This window comes from Peromyscus eremicus, chromosome 8a (genome assembly GCF_949786415.1).
Source record: "Peromyscus eremicus chromosome 8a, PerEre_H2_v1, whole genome shotgun sequence".
Classification (NCBI taxonomy): Eukaryota; Metazoa; Chordata; class Mammalia; order Rodentia; family Cricetidae; genus Peromyscus; species Peromyscus eremicus.
The window spans coordinates 17,427,976-17,455,835 of record NC_081423.1 but is presented as its reverse complement, the minus strand read 5'-3'; the positions used below and the strand labels follow the sequence as shown (position 1 = coordinate 17,455,835).

Sequence of the window (27,860 nt, the reverse complement as noted above, 5' to 3'; positions counted from 1 at the left end):
AGTGAGAAGCTCAGCAGCTATTACAGAGTCAAAGATCTCCAGTGGATGAACACTGTGCTTAGGCGTGACTGGTAGCTCAGCCAGTCTGGTCTAAAACTCAGGTTTAAGTTTCTCTGACTTCCATGAGTGACATAGGACATAAGCCAGAACACCAACCTCATAGTAAATATAAATGGAGGTTCCTGGCTAATATTCCGTGCCGTGCTCCGGGTTTCTTCTGGGTTCCAAACTGCCAGGATGTTCAGGGCAGATATGTCTAGGCAGCTGCCATGGGTTCTAAGTAGAAGTAAGGCTCCTTCCTGGGTTCACCAAAAGTGAGTGTTCCTCAGGGTAGTCAGGGAGGCCGGGTCAATTGAAATTTGCAGAGGCCAAGCTTCATTTATGCTGGTTTTTGTTGTTGTTGTTTTGTTTTGAGACAGTTTCTCTGTGTAATAAATAGCCCTAGCTAGCTGTCCTGGAACTTGATTTGTAGACCAGGCTGGCCTCAGATTCAGAGATCCACCTGCCTCTGCCTCCAAGGTGCTGGGAGCACTGTCACTGTGCCTGGCTGTTCAGGCTGTTTTTAATGGATAACTGACCAACACTGGAAAGGTAAGAGCAACATCAGGAGCCGACTGGAGACAGATCTGCCTTGTAAAGAGAGTTCTACTTGCCGCAGGCTCAAGAGTTGGCAAGCCCCAACGACCACTCCCTCCACCCCCCACCGTCAGAGGTGTAGAGAGGAGCCTGCTGGGGTCATCACCTTCTGAAATTACCCTCCACACAGTAGGCCCCCACAAGAAATTCTTGGGCAGCTCTTTCTGGAATGTTTCTAACAACACATTTCAACCATGTGATCCTCTTCTACCATATCCCAAATGGGGAACTGTCTTTCTGGGGTTCAGTGCCCTCAGATCTTCCACTGGAGGTTAACTAGACCATGCTTAACTGGAAATCAAGCTGAGGAGCCACCAGACTCTGGTGAGGTCCACCTTGTTTCCAGCTTCTCCTAGGAACAGATGGGCCTTGCCAGTGTCAATCAAATGCCCGCGGTTAGAACCTGGGTGGGAGGGCAGCCGGTGTGTGGCCTGCTGCTCTGATGACACCTTTTAGTACTTCCATAGTGCTGTCACTGACTACTGTGCCACCCCAGGCTTCAGTTCTTCAGCCCTTCAGACGGATTTCTGAGGCACACTTGCCCTCTGGCTTTTGCCTACTCTCTTCCCTGCTTTGGAGTTCTGTGCTGGCCCCCCTCCTGGGGATGTTTCTCCTCGCACTCTCTAGGACTCGGAATATTTCATCCCTGACCATACTACACTGGGACTCCTCTCAGATATAGGATGTGTAGCCCAGGGGTAAGTGCATTGTGCCCGAGATTTGTGATAATCACACCTATACTTCCCCCTCTGCCCATCTGCCAATCTCAGCTGAAGCTTACTGTGCCCCACCCCCACCCCCGGGTTGTATTCAGGACACAAGTCCTACCAGCTAAGGGGCTGTTGGAAGTCACTGGGACCTCGCTTTTAGAAACGACTCTCAGTAAAGCTACTTACTTTAAGATTCAGACTCTGCCCAGGAAATAGCCCATCCTAGAGGAGCAATCCTGGGGCCTCAGGGTGGGGCAACCTGATCAAGGCAGAAAACCAAGGGTCTCCCATGGTTTGTACTTAAATGACCAATGTCACCTCCCTAGAAACCTGAGGGAAACAAAGGACAGGCCCATAACCACGCACCCCACCACCCCTGTGGAGAAAGGAGCCGGCCTCTGTGTGCGGTAAGAGCTTTAATCTGTTGTGGCTGACACATGGGACAGGATCCCTGCTGGCCCCCCATCCTTCCATGCCCTGGAGGAAGAGCTACTTCTCAGGGAGCTGAAGCAGATGCTGTCTGTGAGCAAGTTGGTGATTGGTGTGTTTCCCAGGGTCTCCTGGAGACCTGTGTTTACAGTGAGCACTGCAGGGCAGACAGCAGAGACAGGCCAAGCCCTTGCACAGGACTTGGACCTGGGTACAGAAAGGCAGGGCTTCAGTATTGATATATTATACATATATATATATATATATTTCATATGTATACACAGATAGTTTTCTCTCTGGAAAGTATTAAAAAATTGATCAACCTTCAATCTATAAAAAATACCTACTCTACATGATAGAAAAATCTCTCCTCCAAGTTTACACTGATTTACACACAAGGCTTTCCCCAAAATGTACAATACGAGGCAACATCTTAAACTGTAGTATAGAAGGGGAGGCAAGGGGGGATAGGCAGTGAAGGGATGCAGGGCAGCATGTGTGGGCACAAGCATATATACATTCACACTGTGTGCACACTCATGCATGTACACACGCACGCGCGCACACACACACGCACACACGCACACACACTCACACAGCCTATGGTGTGGTCTCACATGGTGTGCCCAGACTCCTGGCTAGTGCTCAGGCTCAGGCCCATGGACGCTGCACTCTGTGAGTGGTGCAGGGGGAAGCAGCAAGTCTTCCTCGGCCTCTGGGTCTGTGTAGAGCCTTGTCCACCTACCCACCAGCAGAAGGACTCCTGGGGGACACCCAGGGATTTAAAGTCAAAAGCAGAGAAGGAAACTGTTCCGGAGGCCTAGACTATTGTCTGGGAAATGTCAACTTCTCCCAAGGCAGCAAAGCCAGCCTGAGGAGGGCGTGGGTCCAGGAGCCAGGGTAGGCCACACCTGAGGAGAAGCAGCACCTGCACCTGGGGTGTTCACCAGTCCAGGACGTGAGTTCCAATCAGCATGAGCTAGCTGCCCTAGCCCCCACAAGAGGACCGGAGCTGCCGAGTTACTGTAGTGAGGATCTGGTCAAAGGATGGCTGTGTGGCTTGGAGGCCCTGGGTCCAAAGGTGGATGGAAGCCCATCTGGTGGGAGAAGGCCTGAGCAACGCAAGGGGAATAGGTGGCCTGTGGCTCCAGACCAGACCCCACATCTGTCATCTCTGCCTGCCTGTCTTTCCAGAATATCATGTCTATGTCCAACTTGTGGGTCCTCGGCTTGCATACCATGTGGGAATGGCCAGGCTTGGGTGGCACCATGTCAACATGAGTGAGAGGCCGCAACTGAGGTGAGGATTCATTTCTTCCCTATCTTCCTAACAGGCTGCATAGCAGGAAGAGGGGTGTGCCAGAGAGCATCAAGGGGCCCGTCCCAGCCTGAGAGACTATCCCCACATATCTGCATTCTGCTGAGCAGACATGGGTGTTGTTGGCTAGGCCAGCTTGTGGTGGGAGGTCCTGGCTTTGTGACACTCAGGGAGCCCAGCCTCACTCCTGTCTGCTGTGGCCTTCCCTCTCTTCCTCTTACTGCTCTCGGCAACCCTCATCTTTATTCTCCCAGTCCAGCTGCACGAGGGTCCCTACACGCTAGGCTTGGTACGCTGTAGGACCCGCTGGTCTTGGCTCGGCCACTCTGGGGCGCTGTGGAGTCTATAACCAGCCCAAACCGGGCTAAGATGTCCTACTTGACCTCTAGGATGGATGGGTTGGTCTCCAAGATGGCCACAATAATCCTGTCAATGTAGTCCTGCAGGCGGAAATTGATCTCCTCCTGCTTCTGGATTGCTTCCATGAGCTGCAGAACAGCAAAGGGTCAGTGCAGGGAGAGGAAGGGACCTGTGCAGAATAAACAGACCTAGGGATATGCAAAGGCAGAACAAGCTACCTCATCTCGGGAGACGGAGCTGATCTCTGCAGCCAGTGACTCAGAGAAGGACGTGGAGAAGAGGCTCTTGGCACCCTGGATGCTGAGGGTGATGATCTGCCCGTTTAGTTCATCATTTTGCTCCTTCAGGTTGCGGTTGTCCTAGGGGACATGGCAGTGTCACACTGGGCTATGCCCCTTGCTGAGACAAGGACCTGCCAGGAAGGACCCCAGCTTGGTGCCCCCTCTCCTGCCAGCCTCCCAGGAGCCTCTGTGAAGAGGTGGAAAGGCAGACCACACCTGTTTGAGCCTGCGGACCTCTTGCTCGAGCTCGCTCTCCCGTGCACGGCTGTTGTACTCCTGCAGGCCCAGGCTGCTGCTGCGGCCACGGCGCTGCTCCACCTCAAGTCTGAGGAGCTGCAGGTGTTCTAGCTGCTTGCGGAGGTCCTCGATGAGCTGTGGGACAACCACAAGGCGGGCTCCCGCTAGCTGGCCTGACCACCCTCTCTTGGGAGGGTGTTGACCTGTGTTCTAAGAGGCTGCTGCACACCAGTGCCCGGAGAGTCAGGAAACAAAAGGGTTTCCTGACCTCCACCAGGGAGCAGGCAACATCAGACAAGATGGGAACATGGGGAGGGACAGATGGCCCTGCTCACCTCCTGAGTTGCTTCCTTGTCTCTCTGGAATTGGTGCCGCTCGTGGCTCAGCCTGTCCCCCATCTTCCTCTTATTCTCTTGTTCTTCACTGAGCCGCTGTGTCAACTCTTCAATCTCATCCAGCATCTTCTGCTTCTCCTGCAAAAACAGACCCCAGTGTGGACAGGTAGTGGCACCGCTTTCCCAGTGTATGCAGCCTAACTCAATGGCCTGTGCTCTAGACCATTGATCTCCTAGTCCAGTGACAGACACTGTCAGTCCATGGCAGGACTATGTCTGTGCTTTCCTGTTACCCCGCCAAAGCTGCCCTGCCTTGGGGCCAAGATCTAGCCCAGTATCTGTGGAGTGCTCCCGCTCGGCTCCTCCTCTGGTTTATAGGAGTCAGAGCCTAGGTAGGCTGGAAATATACTGGTTTCAGACCTTCCCAGAGGCACTCTGTGAGGGTGTCTGGAGGGGTGGCCTCTCAGTTAAAGACTGGAAGAGAAGTTAACAGTACTGTCTCTGCCTGTTGATGTACAAGACCATCTTCTCGTCAACTCAGACATGAGCAGATAGTGTAGGTCTGTGGGAGAGCGGAAAGGCTGGGTGGGGCCAAATGTCTAACGGCAGCTCTGTCACATTTGAGCACAGCAGGGCCCAGTGTTGCCACCCCCCCATTCCCACCCTTCCCTTCGGAAAGCCATGACCACGTGCCCTGGTTCAATTCCGATCTATCTAGCAGAGGGTAGAGGACAGCATTTATTCTAGGCAGGGCTCTCTCTCCCCACAAGTGCCAGGCTAGCAGCTCACCTCCTCCAGGCGCTCAATGTTGGCCTTCAGACAAGGTGTGCAGGACCGTAGCTCACTGTTCTCCTCATCCAGCTGCTGCAACCTGGACACAAGAACAGGTAAGGACCTGCTCCCCCTCAAATGTACCTCCATGGAACAAGGCAGACCTAGCTCTAGAGGAATAAATACTCACTCACTGGGAGCTGTTGCATGACCCATGATAATCCCAAATACCATGGCCAGTCCGTCCTTCACCCCCCAGCCTTTTGTTGTCTGTTTTTGTCTTTTGAGATAAGAGTATTACGAAGCCCACATTGGCCTCAACCTTCATGTATAGACATGGAGGACCCGAGCTCCTGATCCTCTAGCTTCTATCTCTTCAATGCTGGGAGTACAGGTATGCGTTACCTTGCACTGGCCATCATGGCTTTAAAGCACTTTGGGTTTAAGAACTTTAGGTTTGTAGAAAAGCTGTAGACAGTGTAGAGTCTGCTTTGGTTTTCCTCTGTCATGTTCTTATTCATCACTGTGGCACATCACAACCTATACTCAGCGGGGCTACACTATTAATCAACACACACATTCCACCAACTCTACAATATCACACATAATCCTTATGTCTTTTATATTCCCTGGTCTGTCTGTCTCCCAGACTGGAATACTGTGGTAGTCTTGGACATATATTCTGAAAAATGTGCCTCAGACTAGTTTTTGGTGTTTAGACTTGGGGGGATGTGCTTACGGAAAATTCTTCCATAGTGAGGTCCTTGTCACTCTTCCCTGACACCCACCACCATCATGGGTCACTTGGTTATGCTGTGTCTGCTAGGTATATATCTCTGCTGGTCCCTTAGTTTATACCCCAAGAGAGGGACCCCACAAAGCTCCTGGAGGGGTGCACGTAGGCACTATTTGGTATTCCTCTGGGAGCAAGACTCTTGTCTTCTGTCTCTAGGCTGACTGTGGCTGAGGACTCCTGCCCATATCATTTACACCCTGGCTATCCTCCCATGGGATTGTCACCACTGCTCTGGTCACTGGAAGCTCAGTGTCCCTTTGGCACAGTTCCATCAGTGGGTAAGTGTGTATGGATATTTCCACTATCAGTTTCTCCTGGAGTGTGACTGGTAATGTACCAAACACCCATGGTGCCAAGTGAACACAAAAGTAATTTTGCCAAATTCTCTTAAAATAAAAGTTGATATTTTGGGGGTGGGTAGGGAGATGAGGTCTCTGTTTCCCAGGCTGAACCTGAATTTAATGCCCCAAACCCACATGGCAGGAGAAACCCAGTTCCTACAAGATGTCCTCTTGACTTTCACACTTGTACATGCATACACACACAAGCACATAATAAATTAATGTAACTGAAAAATTAAACAAGAAGGTTTTTTTTTTTTTTTTTTTTTTTTTGGTTTTTCGAGACAGGGTTTCTCTGTGTAGCTTTGGAGCCTGTCCTGGAACTCACTCTGTAGCCCCGGCTGGTCTCGAACTCACAGAGATCCGCCTCCCTCTGCCTTCCGAGTGCTGGGATTAAAGGCGTGCGCCACCACTGCCTGGCTAAACAAGAAGTTTTAAGCATCTTTCCATTTGAGTATCCCTTTGTCCTTCCACCTCCCAGGAGGACAGGGTTCCTGTTGCCTGCTCCGGAGCTTTGCTCACCTGGCCTGCAGGTTCTCGATCTCAATGCTCTTCTCACGTTCCATCTTACACAGGAGCTCTTTCTGCCTTCTGGTCTCTTCCAGGACCCTCTCTTGGGCTCTGAGCTCCTGCTCCTTCAGCTGCTCTTCCAGGGCATTGGCTCTAAGGGCAAACGGGAGAAGACGTGCATATCTGTATGGGTTATGAAGTATGTTCTGAGGCACTGTGCACTGGCCAGGGAGCAGCTGTCCCAGGGAGGCCACTACAAACTCAGACCAGGAAGGCCTGAAGAAAGAGCCAGAAAGTGTTGGGGTCTGAGGGCCACAAGAGTCTGTAGAAAGCAACTGTGATAGCAAGTCCATGCTGCTGAGCAAGTGCAGACTTCAGTAGCAGCACAGTTAGACGGTGGTGATGCTTGAGGGTTAGACCAGCTGCTTGGTACACGTGGACACTAAAGGCTGTGGTGGAGTTGCACCTAGAGAGGATCCCCTCTGCACTCGTCCCCTCCAGGATCATCTAAAGAAGAGCTCTGTTTAGGCTGGAGGCTCTGGCCTCTTCCCCAGCTTCCTGCAGAAGACAGGGATGGTCAGGGGTAATCCCTGAGAGAAGCACTGCCAGCCCCGCCCAGAGCTGTGAATAAAGCCATAGCCCTAGTGCGTCTACCTTAGCTCCTCTTTGGTGTAGGAGAATGAAGACCAGTGGGGAGCACCAGCCAGCAGAGGGGTTTTGTAGCATGCATGAAGAAACACATCATGCAGGTACTATAGTTTGGAAGGCCCCATGTCCGGTGCTATGAGGAAATAAGAGTGCTATGGGAAGAAGAGATTAAAAAACAACTCTTAAAGCCAGGTGTGTAGGTGCACACCTTTAATCCCAGCAGAGGAAGGTGGATCCCTGAGTTCGAGGCCAGCCTCGTTTACAGAGCCAGTTCCAGGACAGCCAGGGATACACAGAGAAACCCTGTCTCAAAACAACATAAAAACAACTCTTAGAAATGAATGTCGGGAGGGTGTGGCTCAGAAATAGAGTGCCTGCTCAGCACAAACAAGACCCTGGGTTGACTCCAGTGAGGACAGAGTGATATACTAGATGATGAAAATGAAGAAAAGTAAAGTCCAAGTGTATCTACTATGACCAAAAGAAGTTAAGGCTGATGAGGAAAGAGAGGCTACAGACAGAGACTGGCAAGATGGCCTGGCAGGTAAAGGTGCTTGCCATCATGCCTAACTACCGGAGTTTGAGCCCCCAAACCCCCACACACTTCTCAGAGTTAAAGACTGAGGATCAATGCTCAGCACAGAAACCTTTTGAGAGCACATGAGACATCCAGGGAATGGGAAGAAGAGCAGCACAGGTTCCATCCTAGGAAGGCCAGCCACATTCAGAGCACATCTCCAAGGGCGCCTGATCCCCTGGCCTCCACCTCCTAAGTGCTGGAATTACAGGCCTACCATCCCAGACTTGGCTCCTTTTAGTTTCTTTTTTAAAGATTTAGTTTTAGTTTATGTGCATGTGTGGTTTGCTTGCATATATGTACGTGTGCCACAGGTGTGCCTTGTGCCCATGAGGCAAGATATGCTGGAGCTGGAGCTGTAGGCAGTTGTGAGCTGCTGCGCAGGTGCTGGGAACTGAACTCAAGTCCTCCGCAAGGAGAGCAAACTCCGCGTCTCCAACTCCTTGATTTCTTTCCATTTCTTCTTCCATCCCCTTCTCCCATCCTCTCGTTTTTTTAAACAGGGCATCACTCTGTGGCCCAGGTTGGCTTCAAACTTACCATATTCCTGCCTCTTCTCTTGCTCTATACAGACAGCAGTGGTGCCTCATTTCTCCTTGCCTATGTGAGGAGACCACGCAACTTGCCTTCCTGTTCAGTTTACTCTCTAGCTAAGCCACTTGAAATGGCTCAGGTCTGCAGAGGCCATCCCCCTGCACAGGACCTCCGTTACCTGTTCCTCCAGGACAGCGCTCTGTCCTCAGCCCCATAGCCCCTACCTGCTGTCCTCTGAGGCCCTGGACAACCACGTAAGCCGCACTGACTCCATTTCCTCGTGTTACTGAAGGACGAAGGAGGGGAGCAAGGGCCTCAAAACAGGACCAATGCCAAGGCTGGACTGTGTCCCCCAGGGCAGCTTCTCGGAATAGTCATCAGAGGCTCCCATACTATGAACTGGCTGCTGCGGATGGACCGTGGGTCAGCTCCATGAAGAGTACCAAGTGCTTCAGAAAACTGACCTATAGCCTTTAATCCCAGCACTCAGGAGGCAGAGGCAGGTGGTGGAGGATATCTGTGAGTTTGAGGCCAGCCTGGTCTACAGAGTGAGTTCCAAGACAGCCAGGACTACACAGAGAAACCCTGTCTCAAAAAACCAAACCAAAGCAAGCCAAAACAAAACACAAAAATGGAAAACTGCCCTATAAAGGCTCTGAGTGCAGTGATAGCCTCCCACTTTGTGGATCTGTTTTGAACTTATACAGCACATGCTCCACTACTGAGCCACTCCCCACATGGGTTTATTTATTGTTTATTTTTTGAAAGATTTATTTCATTTTTATTTTATGTGGGTGTTTTGCCTGCAGGTGTGTCTGTGCACCACGTGTGTGCAGTGTATATGGAGGCCAGAAGAGGTGTTGGATCCCTTGGGACTGGATTTACAAACAGTTGTGAGCTGCCATCTGAGTGCTGAGAATCAAACTTGGATCCTCTTAGCTGCTGAGCCATCTCTCCAACACCTGTGTGTGTGTGTGTGTGTGTGTGTGTGTGTGTGTGTGTGTGTGTGTGTGTGTATGCACGCAAGTGCACATGCATGTTTCTGTTGTATATGCATGTGGAACACAGAGGACAACTTTGAGTATCATCCTCAGGAACACTGCCCACTTCCTTTCATGCTCACTGAGTAGTCTACACTGGCTGGCCAGCAAGCCCCAAGGATCCTCCTGTTTCTACCTCCCCAATGCTGGGATTACGAGTGTGTGCCCTCAAGCCTAGCACTTACATGGGATTGGGGATAAGACCCAGGTCCCCATGTTTGCCACGGCAAGCACTTTACGGACTGAGCTGTCTCCCTAGTACCACTGCACATAGCTTAGGTTGGTCTTGCACACACTATAGCCAAGAATAACCTTGAACTCACGATCCTCTTACACTTCCCAAGTGTTTGGATTGTGTATCTCAATGCCCAGTTCTCCATTTTAAGCTGCACCTCCCCAACTGCTCCTGGTGGACAGAACTCTCTTGCTTCCATGCAGGCAAGTAGTACCCTCGTCGCTCACTGTTCTGGGGCCCTACTGTCTATATAATATAGCAGATAACTGCCAGGGTAGAGTGTTGAGGCCAGAGTCTCAGATCAACCTGCCATAGTTCTCTGGCTGTGCCTGGCACTCACCCAGCACCAGAACAGACGGATGGTACCAGGTAAGAACTAGTTCTCTGCAGGATCCTGCTCATTGGGTGAGAGGGATGCTGTGATGGCCATGGGCGATGGCCATGGGCGGTGCCAGGCCCTAGCTACACTCACCTGTGCACCAGCTGGAGGTTCTCCTGCCTCAGCCTGCCATGCTGCTCCCCAGCTGCTGCACTGTCCTTCTCCAGCTCTGACACCCGTCTCTCCAGGAAGATGACCTAGGCAAAGAGATGAATGCTTGAGGAACAAGTAGAAAGAGGCAGAAGCTGTGCCCCCAAGGGGATGGCTGGAGGCAGCATGGGGTGCCCACACCCACCTGCTAAGTGGGAGGCAGGCTCATCCTTAGAGACTATCTCATAAACCACAGGAGTGCAGCTGCCAGAGGGTCCCAGCCGACTCACCAGAACAAGGCAAGTGTCACTGGGAAACTCAGCCCTACAGGGTACCAAGAGTGCCTTCTGGCTTGTGCACGGGACCATGAGGCTCACCTAGACACATATTCCCATGTGAGACTCCACGGCCAGCTAAAACACACGGAGGCGGCCCAGATGTCTGGGGACAGTAGGGACAAAAAGGGCCATGTCTCCGTCTTTTCCTCCTTGGGGGGAAGTACTTATAGTACATTATAGGAAGAGTGGAGACAAACAGAGGAAGGATTCACCCTCAGAACACAACGTAAGACCCTGAAGATGCCGAGGAGGGGAGCTAGCTAAGGTGAGGCTGGGACAGTGAGAGGTGAAGCATGGCAGAGAAGAGGCCTGGCGGGACCAGGAGGAGCCAAGGCAGGCTCAAGGGCGTGCCAAGACAAAGCAGGCATGGGAGAATGCAAGGCAGAGTACAGGATGGAGATCAGATGGCAGGGAAACCTAAGTGGAAATCCTCTGCATACAGTGTGAGGAAAGGCAGGTGGACAGGGAAGTGAGTTATGGACAGAGGAAGTGAAGGCAGCTGTAAGATGGGGTGAGGTGAGGTAGAGGGCAAGAAGGCAAGGCCAGGCACAGGAGGAACCAGGAAGGGTTCTGCTGCCACCCTTACTAGTCTCTGACTGGCCCTTAGCAAAGAGGTATGACCACAGTGAGGCTCCAGGCCAGGCTGTGGCAATGTACAAAAGGCAAGCCCATGGCAGAGTTCTCTCCCTGTGCAGTTCAAAAGGAGAATGTCCTCAAAGGGCTCATGTATTTGAATGGCTGGTGTGATAGCCATTCTTGTTTGTTAGCTAATTACATCTGAAATGGACTAAAACCCAAGCCTCTGAGTGCGTAGACCTGTGAGTCCCAGCCTAGGAGGGTGTCAGCAGTTAAAGTAAGGGCTTTAAATGTGAAAGCCTGAGATCCTGTAACATGGGATGGGGAGGTGTGGGAGGACCCTATCGAAGCTGAGGACTTTGAACCCTCAGGTTCTCAAGAGTTTATCTCACCCGAGGAAGTATTCTCCCCACCCTCAGCAGAAGATGTACTCCCACCCCAAAATCCCCAAATACTGCCTATTCTGCCTTTTATGCCTTTGACTGAAGAAATTAACCCTTCATTGTCTGCTAAACCAGCAGTGACTTTGTCTGAAGGAGATGCCAGGCAACACAATACTGATGTCCCTCAGGGCCGACCAACAGTTGCCTCTGGACCTATAACCAGACTTAAGGCTAAGCAGGCTCCTAGAGAGGAGATAGGAAGTGTAGTCCACGAGGAGGTGCACTACACTACTACAGAGCTTAATGAGTTTGCTAGTTCATTCAAGCAGAAGTCTGGGGAATACGTGTGGGAGTAGATTTTATTTGTTTTTGTTTTTGTATTTTCAGGACAAGATTTCTCTGTAAAGCCATGGCTGTACAAAACTAGTTCTGTAGAGCAGGCTGGCCTCAAACGCACAGAGATCTGCCTGCCTCTGCCTCCTGAGTGCTGGGATTAAAGATATGCGCCATTACTACCTGGCAAGGGAATGGATTTTAAGGGTGTGGGATAACGGTGGAAGGAACATAAAACTAGATCAGGCTGAGTTCATTGATATGGACCAACGGAGTGGAGATTCTAGATTTAATATGGGAGCTCGCACAGTTTAAAAAGTGTCAAAAGTTTGAGTGGTTGGCTGAAGCATTTGTCAAAAGACGGACTACTGAAAAGGAGCTGGAGATGCTTGATATCCCTTGGCTTGGTGTTGATGAAGGCATTTTCAGACTCAAGGAAATGGAAATGCTCGAGTGGGTATGCTGTGTAAAACCTAATTCTCCACAATGGGGAGGCCCAGAAGACATGGCCTTCACTAACTGTCTAAGATGCAAAATGGTGAGAGGGTCCCAGCACGTCTGAAGAGGTTTGTTGCCACCCTTTTCCTTGTGCTAGACCTTAGCTTGGAAGAATTAGATACCGTAGGTTTAACTGGGCCCGGAAGTGGCAAGGCCAGGTGGCAGCATGGAATTGCCAAAGGCAAGGAGATCTAGTTATTGTAATGGTCAGCACAAAGTAACTTTTATGGCGGCATGACTCACATACGGACCTTTGGTGCTGGCTAATCAGTCCTGGTGTTTCCAGGCATAAAGTAGATAAGAAGTCTACTGCATTTCTGTTTGATCTGAATAAGCAGAAACATTCTCGAATGAAAGAAAGTCTGCACTGGACCATGGCAAAGGGAATCTCAGCCTGTGAACCAGTTTCCAGACTTGAGCCAGTTTGCAGACCCAGAACCTCTTGAATGAAGGGATGGCCAGGTTCCCCTGAGGAAGGAACTTGACAAATATCTAAGAGTTTCACTGTTAGCCTTTCTCCAGTCCTTCCCAGAGGGACCTAAGGCCTTTTACAAGGGCAACTGTACACTGGGGGAAAGTAACAATCAGACTTCCCAGAGTTTATTGGATACTGGATCTGAATTGACGCTGATTCTGGGAGGCCCCCAAGAAACACTGTGGCCCTCCAGTTAAAGGAGGGGCTTATGGAGGTCAGGTGATTAACGGAGTTTTTCTAAAGTCTGACTCACACAGGTGCAGGAGGTCCCCGAACGCATCCTGTGGTTATTATCATGTGATCCAGCAGACCCTGATGCCCTTAACAGGCTAAGAAATGAAGAGCTGTGTTGGAGGGGTGATTGATCCAGATTACCAAGGGGAAATTGGATTCTTCTCCACAGTGGAGGTCACAAAGATTATGTGTGGGGTGTAGGCGATTCTTTAGGGTGACAGTCTCTTAGGGCTACCATGTCCTGTGATTAATGTCAATGGGAAGCTACAACAGCCTAATCCAGGCAGGATGACAAAGGGCACAGACCCTCCAGGAATGAAGGTCTGGGTCACTCCTCCAGGAAAAGAGCCAAGACCTGTTGAAGTTGCTTACTGAGGGTGGAAGAAATACAGAATGGGTAGTTGGGGAAGATAGTTATAAAGACCAGCTAAGGGTACTTGACCAGTTGTAGAAACAAGGATTATAATTAACATTAGTGTTTCCGTCCTATTTTGTTAAGAATGTAGTTATACAGATATTTATGCTTTCTTTCTTCAATTTCTTTACCATGAAATATAACATCAGCCGGGCAGTGGTGACACATGCCTTTAATCCCAGCACTCGGGAGGCAGGTGGATCTCTGAGTTCGAGGCCAGCCTGGTCTACAAAGCAAGTTCCAGGACAGCCAAGACTGTCACACAGAAAAACCCTGTCTTGGGTGGGAGAGGGGAAGGATGTCTCTCAAGGGATATTGCAACCTATTTGAGACTGTATGTGGGATAGTTATATCATGTTAGGCATAATTATGACCTGGTTATTATTTTCATCTAGAAATTAAGTATAACATGAGGAAATATGATTATATATTGACAAGGGGTGAACTTGTGATGGCTATTCTTGGTTGTCAACTTGATCACTGCCCGGCTAGGGATTTTTTCTTTTCTTTTCTTTTTTTTTTCTTTTTTCTTTTTTCTTTCTTTTTTTTTTTTTTTTTTTTTTTTGGTTTTTTTGAGACAGGGTTTCTCTGTGTAGCTTTGCACCTTTCCTGAAACTCACTCTGTAGACCAGGCTGGCCTCGAACTCACAGAGATTAGCCTGCTTCTGCCTCCTGAGAGCTGGGATTAAAGGCGTGCGCCACCACTGCCCAGCTGGGATTTTTTCTTTTTTTTTTTTTTTTTTAAAGATTTATTTATTTATTATGTATACAATGTTCTGCCTGCATATATATCTGCAGGCCAGAAGAGGCTGGAGAGATGGCTCAGAGGTTAAGAGCACTGCTTGTTCTTCCAAAGGTCCTGAGTTCAATTCCCAGCAACCACATGGTGGCTCACAACCATTTATAATGAGATCTGGTGCCCTCTTCTGGCCTGCAGGGATATGTGCAGGCAGAACACTGTACACATAATAAATAAATAAATCTTTAAAAAAAAAAAAAAAAAAAAAAAAAAAGATTTATTTATTTATTATGTATACAATGTTCTGCCTGCATATATATCTGCAGGCCAGAAGAGGGCGCCAGATCTCATTACAGATGGTTGTGAGCCACCATGTGGTTGCTGGGAATTGAACTCAGGACCTCTGGAAGAGCAGTCAGTGCTCTTAACCTCTGAGCCATCTCTCCAGCCCCGGGATTTTTTCTTAATTAAATCATTTGAAATAGGAAGACCCAAATTTAATCTGGGCCACACCTTCTGCTGGCAGCCTCTACAGGGACATGGAAGAAGGGAGCTTGTTCCTTGCCTGCTCTTTCCCAATCTCACCAGCAAGTCCATTCCTTCACTGGCATCAGAGCCCACTTTTTTGGGATTCTGGTGTATACCAAAGACCAGATGAGACACCCAGCCTTGTGGACTGAACAACTACTGGACTCTTAGACCTTCCATTGGTAGATGGCCATTGCTGGACTAGCTGGACCACAGACTGTAAATCATTCTTTTTTTTTTTAAAGATTTATTTATTTATGTATTTTATGTATGTGAGTGCTCTATTTGCATATATGCCTGCAAGACAGAAGAGGCCATTAGATCCCACTATAGATGTGAGCCTCCATGTGGTTGCTGGAAATTGAACTCAGGTCCTCTGAAAGAGCAGCCCATGCTCTTAACCACTGAGTCATTTCTCCAGCCCCTGTCTGTAAACTATTCTAATGAGAGAGAGAGAGAGAGAGAGAGAGAGAGAGAGAGAGAGAGAGAGAGAGAGAATATCATTCTATAAGTTCTGTTTCCTTGTAGAACCCTCATGGTGTGTTTTACAATGTGAGCTCTCAGCTGCTACTCCAGTGCCTGCCTGCCTGCCTGCCGGGCACGGTGCTTTCTGCCATGATGGTGATGGACTCCTATCCCTCTGGAACTGTAAACCCCACATAAACTCTTTCTTCTACAAGTTGCCTTGGTCATGGTGTCATATCACAGTAATAGTGTCAGGTCTAAAAGAAACTCAGGACAAATAGCTAACTGTAGTTCCTACTAGCATATATATACACACACACACACACACACACACACACACACACACACACATATATACTTTAATCCTAGCACTCAGAAGGCAGAGGCAGGCAGATGTTTGTGAGTTTGAGGCCAGCCTACAGAGTGAGTTCCAGGACAGCCAGGGCTACACAAAGAAACCCTGTCTGGAAAAAGAAAGAGAGAGAGAGGGAGAACCCTGAGACTCAGAGAGACTTTGAACTTTTAAATTGTGTTAATACTGTGGAAGATGATGGGACGTCTGAAGATGGACTAAATGCATTTTCATTATGATATGGCCACAAAACTATGGGGCTAAGGAGTGAAATGTGGTGGTTTGAATGAGAATGGCCCCCATAGGCTTGTATATTTGAATAGCTGGTCCTCACCTAAAGAACTGTTTGGGAAGGATTAGGAGGTATGGTCTTGTCGAAGAAGGTGTGTCACTGGGGGCAGACTATGAGTTTTCAAAAGTCCCACCCACTTCCGGTTAGCTCACTGCCTCATGGTTGTTCCTCAAGATGTGAGCTCTCAGTTGCTGCCTCAGTATCATGGCAGCCTGCCTGCTGCCATGCTCCCAGCCATGATGGTCATGGACTCTGTCGTCTGAAACTGTAAGCCCCAAGTAAAACTGTCTCTGGCACCTCCTTCTTGGTGCTCCCCTGGAGTGACTCACACAAAAGGAACCTGGCACAATCTGGCACAATAACTAATAGCGATCTGCTGAGATAGTTCACTGGGTAAAGGCATTGCTACCAAGCCTCACAACCTGAGTTCCAACCCTGGAACCCACATGTTGGAAGGAGAGAACTACCTATGACGGCCACACGTGTAACCATACACATATACAACAGTAAATAAATATAATAAAATATTATGGCTCTTGTTTGGTTCTACTCCTTGTTGGCTTGCTCTGCCAAATGCTATGAAATGCCCTTCTTTTATGACACAGACATTTGAGGGAACCAAGGCTGAACAAAGGATTTAAATAACCAGATGACACCACTACCATTTCCTCAAGTGCCAAGAAGAGACCAGGTGTTCCCAAGCACCACCCAGCACCTCACAGAGCACAGGGACAGGCGAGCCTCTCCCTGTAGCATTCTGATGACACTGCCCATCACCTCTTCCCAGCTCTCAGCACAGAGGACCTACCTTGTCAGCAATATCCTCCTCTGGGCACTCCACAGGCTCTGGGGGAGGGTCCTCCAGGGCCTCCATGGTCAGAGCCCCCGACTGGTGCAGATACCTATAGAAAAGACCCAACAGCAGAGGGAAGAATGGAAAAACCCACACAATAAGCTCTTCAAACAAGAGTGCTTCCAAGTCCCTCTGAAAGGCAGACACCAGCATCACAGAGCACATGCCCTCCCCAACTCCTGGGGGGCAGTGTTCTCCTGATCAAAGCACCAAGAAGGGGTGTCCCTGGGCCAATCATTCAGCATTACCAAGGGGCTGGGAACAAGCAGATTGCGCTCTGGAGCTGAGTCTTCCTAGAACTCTTTGGAGCCTATCAGCACAACCTTTCCCCTGCCAGCTGAGGGGACAACAGGGTACTTTGGACCAGGGTGCAATAAAACACATCATTCCTCACCATGATATGAAATAATCTCAAATCCACCAGAGGCCCATCAAATATTAATTTAGGATCTTGACTCCTGTATAGTATATCTACATGTGTGTGATTTTTTTTTTTTTTCTTTTGAGATGAGGTCTTTCCTTCTTTTTTTTTTTTTTTTTTTTTTTTTTTTTTTGAGACAGGATTTCTCTGTGTAACCACCCTGGCTGTCCTGGAACTCACTTTGTAGACCAGGCTGGCCTCAAACAGAGATCCACATGCCTCTGCCCCTGAGTGCTGGGATTAAAGGCGTGTGCCACCACCGCGCAGCCAAGATGAGGTTTTTCTTGCTATGTAACACAGACTGGCCTCAAACTTGAAATCTTCCTGCTTTAGCTTCCTAATTGCTGTGGGCCACTGTGCCCAGTTCTACATACATTTATATTTGTTCTGAGACATATCTTGCTGTGTTGGTTGGCTAGTCTGGAATTCGCCATGTAGACCAGGCAGGCCTCAAATTCAGAGATTTATTAACTTGCCTCTGCTGGGATTAAAGGTATGTACCACCACATCCGGCTTCTACCCACAATCTTGACGCTTGGTTTCCGGTGTGCCCTCTGTGGTACTGAAAGTTAAGGGTCCTGAGGTCACTCGGTCACACCTTGGGTTACAGGAGGAGCTTAGTACAGATGAACTAGGGAAGAACCCAGGTTCTATGGGGCACCAGTGTCAGGTCAAGGCCCAGACACCAGCCTGCAGTCTCAAGGAACCCCAAGGACCCCTCACTGTGCTCTTGGCAGGGCCACTCCTCAGCTGCAGATGCCTGGGCAGGTGTTCAGCAAATGGACACTTGCTTGTGATTCAGACTCACTTGCTTAATTGTGGTCAGTTTAATTGGGCAGCGGTCCACACACCTTTCAGGGCACTTGTACAGAAGTGGCAGCAAAGCTGTGTGTTGAATTTGTCCCACACTAGGGGTCAGTTTCTAAACTTGACGGCCTGACGCTCAGAACTGTGTGACCTTGAGAAAACATTCAGGCTCGCTGAGCCTTCTCTTAGGAAATGGGGAATAATCTGCAGGCAGTAAGGGGTTTCAGTGAGTTTTCCACAAGGGTATTTTATAGACAGCTTTGGTAAGGATTCTACAGATTGAGGATTCAGCCGTGGCCACTTTATCAGTGAATGAAGCTGTTTCCTTTCTCACTGACTGAGCTTGTACATTTCCTTCCCCCCCCCCATGAATATTTTAGGGGGAAAACAAAGCAAGCTCCTTCACCCTGGGACCATAAGCCCCCACACACTGACAAAGCCACTTTCTTCTAGAACCTGCTCTAGTATTTCCTCAGATTCTCAAAAGGGTGCTGACCAGCACTGTGTTCTCGGTTAGTCCCTGCTCTTAAACAGGACCTTGACCTCAATTTCATGCCACTCTCCAGAAAGGAAACTGCCCACCCTAGACCCTAGAGGCCACCCTGGTCAGGGGCCAAGGCCTGGGCCTATCTCAGGAGAGGGAACATGCTGTCCCTAAGCACCCAGTGTGTGGTCTCTTGGTGAAGCCGAGGTTGTCTAGCATGGGGAGTGTGGCTTATTTAATCCCCACCAAGAAGAAGGGCTCTTCCTTTAACTTCACTCAAGAGCCCCCAGGAGAAGGGGCTGTGGCCAGCAAGAGGAGTGTGAGTTCTGGGATGACCCAGACCATATTTTGTCCAAGGGGTGGAAATAATGTCCCTGCTGTGAATCCCACTGGGCCAACTCTGTGCCAGGTGCTTCGAGGGAAGGGCACTTCCATTTCCATAAACAGGGACAGGGAGGGAACAGCTTCATGGACACAGCCAGGTCACAGAGTCAGAGCTAGACACTGCAAAATACCCATCTTAGCCACAATGCATAAAGGGTTGGGCATTCTGCAACATGAATTACAGGACAGCCATTCTGTGTTTCCTGAGAATTCTAGGGATAGAATTAAGGGCACAATGGCAGCGGAATAAAATCTGCATGTATGCTTTGACATTCTTCAGGTACACTACAGGATGTACTTTTGACTCATAAATTAACTATGAACATGAAGTCTGAGTTTTGATGCAACAAACACATTTGACAAGGAGTGAGTTCCAGGACAGGCACCAAAACTACACAGAGAAACTCTGTCTCAGAAAAAAAAAAAAGACAACGGAAGAGCGTAAAGGTGACCACTAACTCGGCAGCCGCAGCAGCTGGTCTTAGAGAGGAAATACAGTACTACTACCTGAGCCTGGCCATTAGGATGGAGGGTGGCAGCACCTTAGACCTGAACACTGACTTCAGTGAAGACTGTCCGGAGCCAACCGGAGGGTGGAAGCACAACTCACCCTTTACAGCAGGAAGCTGACGGCAGCCTAACTCCAAAAACAGAAGCTGGTCTTTAAGACTCTAACAAGGCCAGACAGCGGTGGCGCACGCCTTTAATCCCAGCACTCGGGAGGCAGACGCAGGCGGATCTCTGAGTTCGAGGCCAGCCTGGTCTATAAAGTGAGTTCCACGACAGCCAGGGATATGCAGAGAAACCCTGTCTTGAAAAGCAAAACAAAACAAAAAACGAAACCCCAAACCAACACCCCCACCCCAAAAAAACCCCAAGACCCTAGCAAGACCTATTCCCCCACCCCCTCTTCTCTCCACGTGAGCCACTGGGCTGGTAAGACCATAGGCTGGGCGGACAGCCACCCAGAGCCAGCTCTAAGAGACTGACCCTAGAGCAGATGCGGGGAGACTGCAGCCCAGTCCAGCCCTGACAAGAGACTGTAAGGGCAGAGGGAACATAGAAGCTGCTATTGGCTCCAGGTCCAGGTCTAAACCCACAGCCCTAGAAATTCCTTCCACAACCTCTCCCCTCAAATGCTTTCTATCCCAAACCATGAAATACAACCTGAAAGTTTGAATTAATGAAAAAACCTGGACAAGAACATCTTCTAAAATGTTTTTCAGAAACTGTGACTACCAGGACATTTCATAAGATTTTCAGCAAGTGATCGAGGCTCTGCCTACCTTGCCACCTTCCTGCTGGAGAGCCGCTTGGCTGGGCTGTGCAAAAACCAAACAAACAGGAAAATCGTGTCAGGGAGCAGACAGAAGGACAAGCGGAAACAGGAAACTTGGGCTGGGGAGATAGCAGGGCACAGGCATGCAGCCCCTGGCCCCAGACAAGCCACATGCACAGAATACCCTCTGCAAGGCAGAGAACATGCATGGCACCTTCGTAAAGTCTTCACCAAGTCTCATCGTTCCGTCCCTAAGACCTCAAAAGAAATCACACAGGCCACAGTACCCAGCCAAGCCCAGTGCCTAAACCCACCAGCTGACGGCACCTGGGTCCACATCATTGGCTACTGTCATGTCTCCAGTGCTGCTGAAGCCATGAGCCCAGCTGACTGGCTACCACACAGGCCCTCCTATGATAGGAGGGCCTGTAATTAGGAGGGCCTGTAATCGCTTTTGCTTGGGTCCTGACACTTCACACTCCAAATATCTGTAGGATGAGGATTTAGAAACCCTTCCTTGAGCCTCCCTGGAGCAGTAACACAGACCACCGACTGTAGCAAGAGCAAGCCCAACATGCCTCTTCTGGCTCTGAGGCCAGAAGGCTCTGAGGCATGGCCTCCCTTCTGAACCTGTGGCCCCCAGGAAGATATAACTGTGTTCAGGCACAGAACCGCCTGTCTTAGCTCACGGCAGACCCGCCAGCCCCTTGTCCTCTTTCAAGGGCCGGCAGGCAGTCTAACTGGAGAGGCATTCCTGCATCACTTCAGCTGGGTTCAAAACCATCCTTGTGGTAACTCCGGGAAGTCCATTGAGGGGGTACATTTTCATTTGTGATGCTACATTCTGCCAACAGAGGGCACCGGAGAGAAAGTGCTGATAGCATAGCACGGTCTTTGCCGCACCGTTTCCACAGGGTTGCGGGCTGCTGAGGTGCACAGATCTTCTCCTGGGTGGGCAGTGGGACTTGGATCCCTTGCATCACATTTGCTATTTGTCACTCCTCGGATCTCTTGTCATACACTGGTAGCGCCTCGTGTTCCTGCCCTCACAGCTTCGTCTCTCTGCAGCTACTGTATGGCTCCCTCTCCTGGCTGGACTCTTGGCTAGCACTGTACATTTTAGTACAAATCTGCTTTTATCTTCCAATCCTGGACACTCCTTGCACAGTAAGAACAGACTGCTCCGTCTACCTATCAGCCTCAGACCGGGAAATCCTGCAACAGTTTACAATTTTGAAGATATACCTCTGAGTAAATCAGACTGCTCGGGTTCTATAAAATGCATTGTTTTTACAGATACTCCCAGGTACCCAAAGAACACAACAGCGACAGGAATGCTGTGTTACCCACTGGGCAAACACCCACGACATAATGTAAACGCTATTGCTATATGGTGAGTTCATGAAGCTTATCCTGAGGGAATCCATGCAGGCAGGAGGCAGAGTTGAGCTCTCTCACTAGTACTGGGGTGCTAGTACTTGACAGCTGTGTCCCAACTAAAGTTGAAAGTCTCTCTAGACCTAGCAGAGCATTTTAGGGTGAGAGCTCCCAGCCCAGTCATGCTGAGCCACATACTAGTGTGACTTCTGCCCCACAAGGCCTAACTGGTATGATCATTGCATCTTAGAGGCAGGTTTTTAGCATGGGAAAAAATCTTCAGTGATTGAGACAACATACATGTCTTCTTTAACATAGCTGTAACTCACCCCTACTCATCAGTAGGGAGGCAGCTCACCAGCAGAAAGAATGTACTGGCACCTTCGCCAGCACTGAACACATGGCAGGTGAAAGCCTGTGTCCTCTACAATGGAAGCCAACAGGGTTTCTGGAATCACCAGAGACCACATTGTTTCCCCCAAGTCTTGCAGAGACATGCCCTCAAAGAATACTTCTGGTTTCTAGCATTGTGATCAGGACCCCACAGAGTTCCCTTTGACCTTTCCCAACTGGCCAAGATCCCATCTCACTGGGATGCTACACAGAACACAAGAACAAAAGATAACATGTCAAGGGCACCAGGACTGGAGCTGGAACAGGACAGAGGTGTAGATCTAGTCTGGTTAAAGCCCTGCCATGGTAGGGCAGACAAGGCACGGCCTCTAACAGACCTCCAAGCATGCTGCACTACCGGGATGGTCTTCCTTTCCACCACAACACTTCTGCCCAACTAGAGCCTGTGTGGTCATCTGATGCCTCTGCTTGGCAGGGGATGCCATCCATAGCTTCACATACAGCCCATCTCTTCTCTGGACCCTTCTTCAAGCTCCCAGCCAAGGACTCATCCCTCTTCACACTGAGCCAATGGGATGTCAGGGCATGGTGATACGAACCAAGAACCCAAAGGTGTTTCCTATGAATTTGTGGAGCAGCAAAGAGAACTCGCTGGAACGCTGGTTCTGCTGGGACTGCTCACAGAGAGGCGGGGGGTAAAGGGTGGAGAGGAGTAATAGGTGAGCGAGAACAGGACAGCGGGCAGAGGAGCAGCAGGCACGGCGTAAGAGCAAAGCAGCGACACCAAGTCCTCTGCATCTGAATGTCCAGCCACCCTACAGAACCGAAGGCCCCAAGCACAGGTGATGATGACTAACCCAGCAGTCCAGACAACCACTTACAAACTGGTTTTAAAAACCCATCTTTAAATTCCCCAGCTCTGCCTCCATGACTCAGGTGAAGAAAAGTTTCACGTGAGGTTGTTTCCCCTACAGGGACAGCAGCCAACGAGGCTGCCACATGCATGAAGGAGAAGGGACACAGGCGGCAAGCTAGGTCAAGGCATGCAGGGGTAGGGTCCGCAGGAAGAGTCCCATCGTCAGAGTGCCTTACTAGACTAGGTGATCAGAGCAGGAGCACCTTGGGCAACACCCAGTAGTGGGGAGCACTGCAGTGGGAGTCTCCCTGGGAGCACGGAGCAAGACCAGGTTCTCCATGTTACCTATTCATCTCAAGGTCAGTCAGGCGGGCAGAAAGGTCTTCGAGGCGGTTGATCTGTTTGTGGCACTGGCTACAGTGAAACTCAAAGACCTCATCAGTGAGGACGTTGCGCAGCTTTGAGGCAAGAGGGTTGGAGCTAGAAAGACAGAGGCCAGTCAGGAGAGAGGAGGCCCTGTTAGGTTGTCTTTGCCAGGCCTGAGGTGGAGGAGGGAGGGAAAGGCACTGGATAGAAGCACAGGAAGAGGAGGAATGGTCCAGGGTGCTGCCTGTGCTCTGGGGACTACCAGAAGCCCTTCCTCACATCACCTGAGGAGCCTGGAACATCTGCTACCTGGGGCAGCCAGGGCTGCCACACATTCTCCCTGCCAGGCAGGACACAAACCCAGGCAGTCAGAGCCTGAACCCCAAACTCTCTTTATCAGGAAGGTAAATGCAGACAACAGCTTTCTCCCCTGTGGAAATCACGTGACTGTGACAGCAGAGTGTGTCTCCAGGGGGAGTTTGAAAAAGATTTATGCTTTTGAGGTCTGTGTTAAAAACTCGGGATTCTGTCCAGCCTTCTGGGGACGCTAGCTGAACACCTGTGATTCTAATTCAACACGCTCTTAGCACATGGGCGGACCAGGACAGAGCTGTTCCTGGGCACTGAGGTCAGGGAAGCAGCCTCATCCCTGGGGAAGGACCACAGGCTGTGGAAAACTAGCCTGCAAGTTCACTTTAAAGAAGGGTAGAGGCCGGGCGGTGGTGGCGCACGCCTTTAATCCCAGCACTCCGGAGGCAGAGCCAGGCCGATCTCTGTGAGTTCGAGGCCAGCCTGGGTTACAGAGTGAGATCCAGGACAGGCACCAAAACTGCACAGAGAAACCCTATTTTGGGGGGGCGGGGGAAGAAGGGTAGGAAAGAATACATCAAATGTAGCATGAAAATGATACTTCAGATTGGAGACATCTGACAGAAGATGGGGCAAACTGCACAAACAGGAGACTGCCATGGCACAGGAGACACGGGTGCAGAAATGCCCAACTCTGGGACAAGCCCGACCTGCAACTCAAAGGCCCTGGAACTCTCTGCAGGAGGACCGTGCACCCAGGATGCACTCCGAGAGCCCATTCACAGCCAGCGCTGTTTTGAGGTGGCACATTAGCTTACAGAAAGGCCTCTAGCATTGGCTCCACAGGTCTGTGCTGCCATGATAACCAGGCTGAAGTGGACAAAATCAGGAACCAGGAAGCAAAAGGTCAGTGTGGAAGTGTGGTCAGTGTGGAAGAGCTGTCCAGCCAGGCCTGGGCCCCACTGGGAGACGATGGTTTCCTCACACTGAATGCTCAGGAGGGGCTACTCAGGTCTGCAGTCAAAACGGGCCAGGTGTGCATCCAAGTCAATCTCCTGAGGCAACTCAGGGAAAGCAAGTGTCTTGTCTACCAGATGCCATAGTCCGGTTACCTCAGAGCTAGAACTTTTCAGAAAATCTGGGGGAAAATCATGGCAGAGCCTGGCTCGTGATTCTACAGTCTCCCTCAGAGCTGCCGGCGGCCATGTGCAGTGGCTCAGCAGATGCTTCAAGGGCTGCAGTATATATACTGTAGTAGACAAGAGGGTGCAGCTAGGCCCCCCTCAGGTGTTCAACTGCACAGCGGCAGACACAGCAAGTTCCCCTGACCTGCACAGAACCCCACAGAGAAGTTTCCCCAGAACTAGGCATGGAGAAGGAGCAGACCATGCACAGTGCAAGGTGTCACCTGGGGGTGAGAAAAGCAGGGTCTCCGCAGTCCAGCTCCCCATTACAGAGGGTCTCCGGGGACAGCTCGGCCTCACTGCCCTCGCCGTAATCTTCAAAATGTTCCTCACTGCCAATCACCATGACGACAGCCTGGCTGTGGGAGCGGGTTCTACAAAAGACAGACAGAAGCAATTCTGAGTCACAGCCATAGGCACCTGATGGGATGTATACTATTTGATAAGGCACAAGCCTGAGTCACATCACCCGAGGAGCCACACTGCAAAAACAGAACAGAACAGAACCAGAAACAGGTGAAATCGATTTTCAGTAACTGTGCTCCTTAATTCATTTACTAACAGATATGAAATTGCATCACTCCAAAGAGGCTGTTCTTCTGGGATAAGGGAGACAGTAGAGTGACAGACCATGCTAAGGGCAGTCAGTAGGGTCAGGAGGGCTTATGCTCTTTGGCTAACCACAGTGCTCCAACAGGGTTGCAACTTCCAGTTTGACAACCATGAAACTCACACACATGGCCAGTTTAACACCCATTAAATTCACATACATGGCCGGTGTTAACAGCTGGAGACCTCATCAGTGACACTGTAGGATCAGCTGGGCGGTGGTGGGCCTCACCTTTAATCCCAGGACTTGGTAGGCAGAGGCTGGTGGATCTCTGAGTTCGAGGCCAGCCTGGTCTACAGAGCTAGTTCCAGGACAGCCAGGGATACACAGAGAAACCCTGTCTCAACTAAAAAAAAAAAAAAAAAAAATTAAAAAAAAAAAAAAAATATATATATATATATATATATATATATATATATATATATATATATAACGTGAAAAATGTCACAGATAAACAATTCATAAGTTTTTAAATAACATTTTTTGGTAGTGCTGGAGCTAGAACCTAGGACTTGTACACATCAATCATGAAGCCATAGCACAGCCCAACAGTTTTAAATAAATAACATATAACAGTATACTATGGCCGGGTGGCGGTGGTGCACACCTTTAATCCCAGCACTTGGGAGGCAGAGTCAGGCCATCTCTGTGAGTTCGAGGCCAGCCTGGTCTACACAGTGAGATCCAGGACGGGCACCATAATTACACAGAGAAACCATGTCTCGAACCCCCCCCCAAAAAAAAAAAAAAGAAAGAAAGAAACAGTATACTGTTACACTTTCAGTGTTTCTTGTCATTTTTGTTGTTGTGTTGTTTTGTTTTGCTTTGAGACAGGGTCTCACTATGCAGCTCTTGGCTGGCCTGCAACTCGCTGTGTAACCAACCCAGGCTGGCCTTAAACTCGCAGATCTACCTGTCTCTGCATCATAAGTGCTGCCATTAAAGGTGTGTGACACCACATCTGCCAATTTTTAAGTTTTTAGTGATATATTTATTTATTATTTATTACATCCATATGTGGCCAATGCAGGGTATCACAAAGATATGTGAATATTATGTCCTCCAGCCCTGGCTTCAAGATTGGGGTAGTGGTGGTGCACACCTTAATCCCAGCATTTGGGAGGCAGAGGCAGGAGTCCAAAGTCAGCCTGATCTTCATGACAGATCCACATAGTGAGACCCTGTTTTAAAAAATGATTTTGCAGCTGGGTGGTAGTGGCAGTGTGTGCCTTTAATCCCAGCACTTGGGAGGAAGAAGGAGGTGAATCTCTGAGTTCAAGTCCAGCCTGGTCTACAGAGAGAGTTCTAGGACAGCCAGGGCTACACAGAGAAACCCTGCCTCAAAAAACCAATAATAATAACAACAATAATAATCTTTTAAATGTGTTAATGGGTTGAAGACGCAGCTCAGTTGTTAAGAGTGCTTCTGAAGATGAGCATTAGCTTCTGGGACTAGGGAGATGCTCAGAGTACTGACTGCAATTCCAGAAGGCCCGCATGGCAGTTCTCAATTGTCTGTAACTCCAGTTCCAAGGGATCCTATGTCTCTGGCCTTTGTAGGCACCTGCACTCACATGCACATTCTGGCACACAAACACACACATACACATATTTAAAACAATAAAAATTAATTCTTTTTAAGTGCTGTGCAGTACACAGAAAGATTAGAATTGATCCATGATACTGCATATAACTGGTCCTGGTGGTATACACCTGTAATCCCATCACTTGAAAAAGATCAGAAGCACATCATCCTTGTCCACATAGCAAGTTCAAGGCCAGCCTAGGATATATGAGGCCCTCTTTTTCTTTCTTTCTTTCTTTCTTTCTTTCTTTCTTTCTTTCTTTCTTTCTTTCTTTTCTTTTCTTTTCTTTTTTTTTTTTTTTTTTTTGGAGACAGGGTTTCACTGTGTAGTCCTGGCTGTCCTGGAACTCACTTTGTAGACCAAGCTGGCCTCAAACTCACAGAGATCCACCTGCCTCTGTTTGGGACTAAAGGTGTCCATCACTACCGCTCGGCTATATGAGACCCTATTTTAAAAAAAGAACTGTGCTTACAAACCTCAGAAGACTGAGTGAAGGTTTATCTCTTATAATTTCTCTGTCTCTACAGACAGACCCGGTAGGACATTAAATCCAGGTGTGTCCTAGCAGGAGAGGCACAAGGGATGTCAGCTGGATGGGCAGGTGCAGCTCCAGAGACAGGAGGAAGCTACATATGGCCCTGACTGTTCCTGCCATTGCAGACAGCACAGTTTAGGGAACCCACACGACACACAGACACATGGATACGCACGCACACACGCACGCACGCACGCACGCACGCACGCACGCACGCACGCGGCCTGGGTACAGACCTGCTTGGGAGCAGCAGCAGTGCACCATGGTCAGGCTCCTCCATCGTGTCTAGGCACTCTGAGGGTACAGCTGAGCCACCAGCACTGTCGGTGTCCCCCTCAGGCTGCAGCTCGGGGTGCACCAGGGTGCTGGTGTCCTCATCTGTGAAGGTCTCACACTCACTGTAGGTACTCTCAGACCCCATATATGCGCTGTCCGTCACCTCATTGGCCTAGGAGAGAGAACCAACAGTTAGCCTGGACAGCTGTGGAGGCCAAATCTGATAGAGGACATAGCACCACCAAAAATAACAGCCATACCCCTAAGCACTGATGTTAACTTATAAGTCAGGACTCAGCATATGTGTGTGCGACACACACACAT

The 27,860-nt window shown here is 49.6% G+C and overlaps 1 protein-coding gene across 2 annotated transcripts in view; it reads right to left on the bottom strand.

Moving 5' to 3' along the window:
• Positions 1–1,743: 1,743 nt before the first annotated feature.
• The window catches only part of Rab11fip3 (RAB11 family interacting protein 3), an 83,716-nt gene continuing 57,599 nt past the window's right edge, over positions 1,744–27,860 (bottom strand). Inside the window, exons 4-15 of one of the 2 annotated variants that reach the window (XM_059270263.1) lie at positions 27,497–27,708; positions 24,754–24,903; positions 23,016–23,150; positions 20,091–20,126; positions 16,664–16,757; positions 10,231–10,334; positions 6,737–6,877; positions 5,096–5,177; positions 4,307–4,444; positions 3,951–4,106; positions 3,672–3,812; positions 1,744–3,581 (exon numbers count right to left, since the gene is read on the bottom strand). In XM_059270263.1, coding sequence (XP_059126246.1) covers positions 3,468–3,581; positions 3,672–3,812; positions 3,951–4,106; positions 4,307–4,444; positions 5,096–5,177; positions 6,737–6,877; positions 10,231–10,334; positions 16,664–16,757; positions 20,091–20,126; positions 23,016–23,150; positions 24,754–24,903; positions 27,497–27,708 — 1,503 coding nt within the window. In that variant the 3' untranslated portion in view covers positions 1,744–3,467. The remainder of the gene's footprint in view (positions 3,582–3,671; positions 3,813–3,950; positions 4,107–4,306; positions 4,445–5,095; positions 5,178–6,736; positions 6,878–10,230; positions 10,335–16,663; positions 16,758–20,090; positions 20,127–23,015; positions 23,151–24,753; positions 24,904–27,496; positions 27,709–27,860) is intronic. The other variant, XM_059270264.1, reaches the window with a different exon arrangement.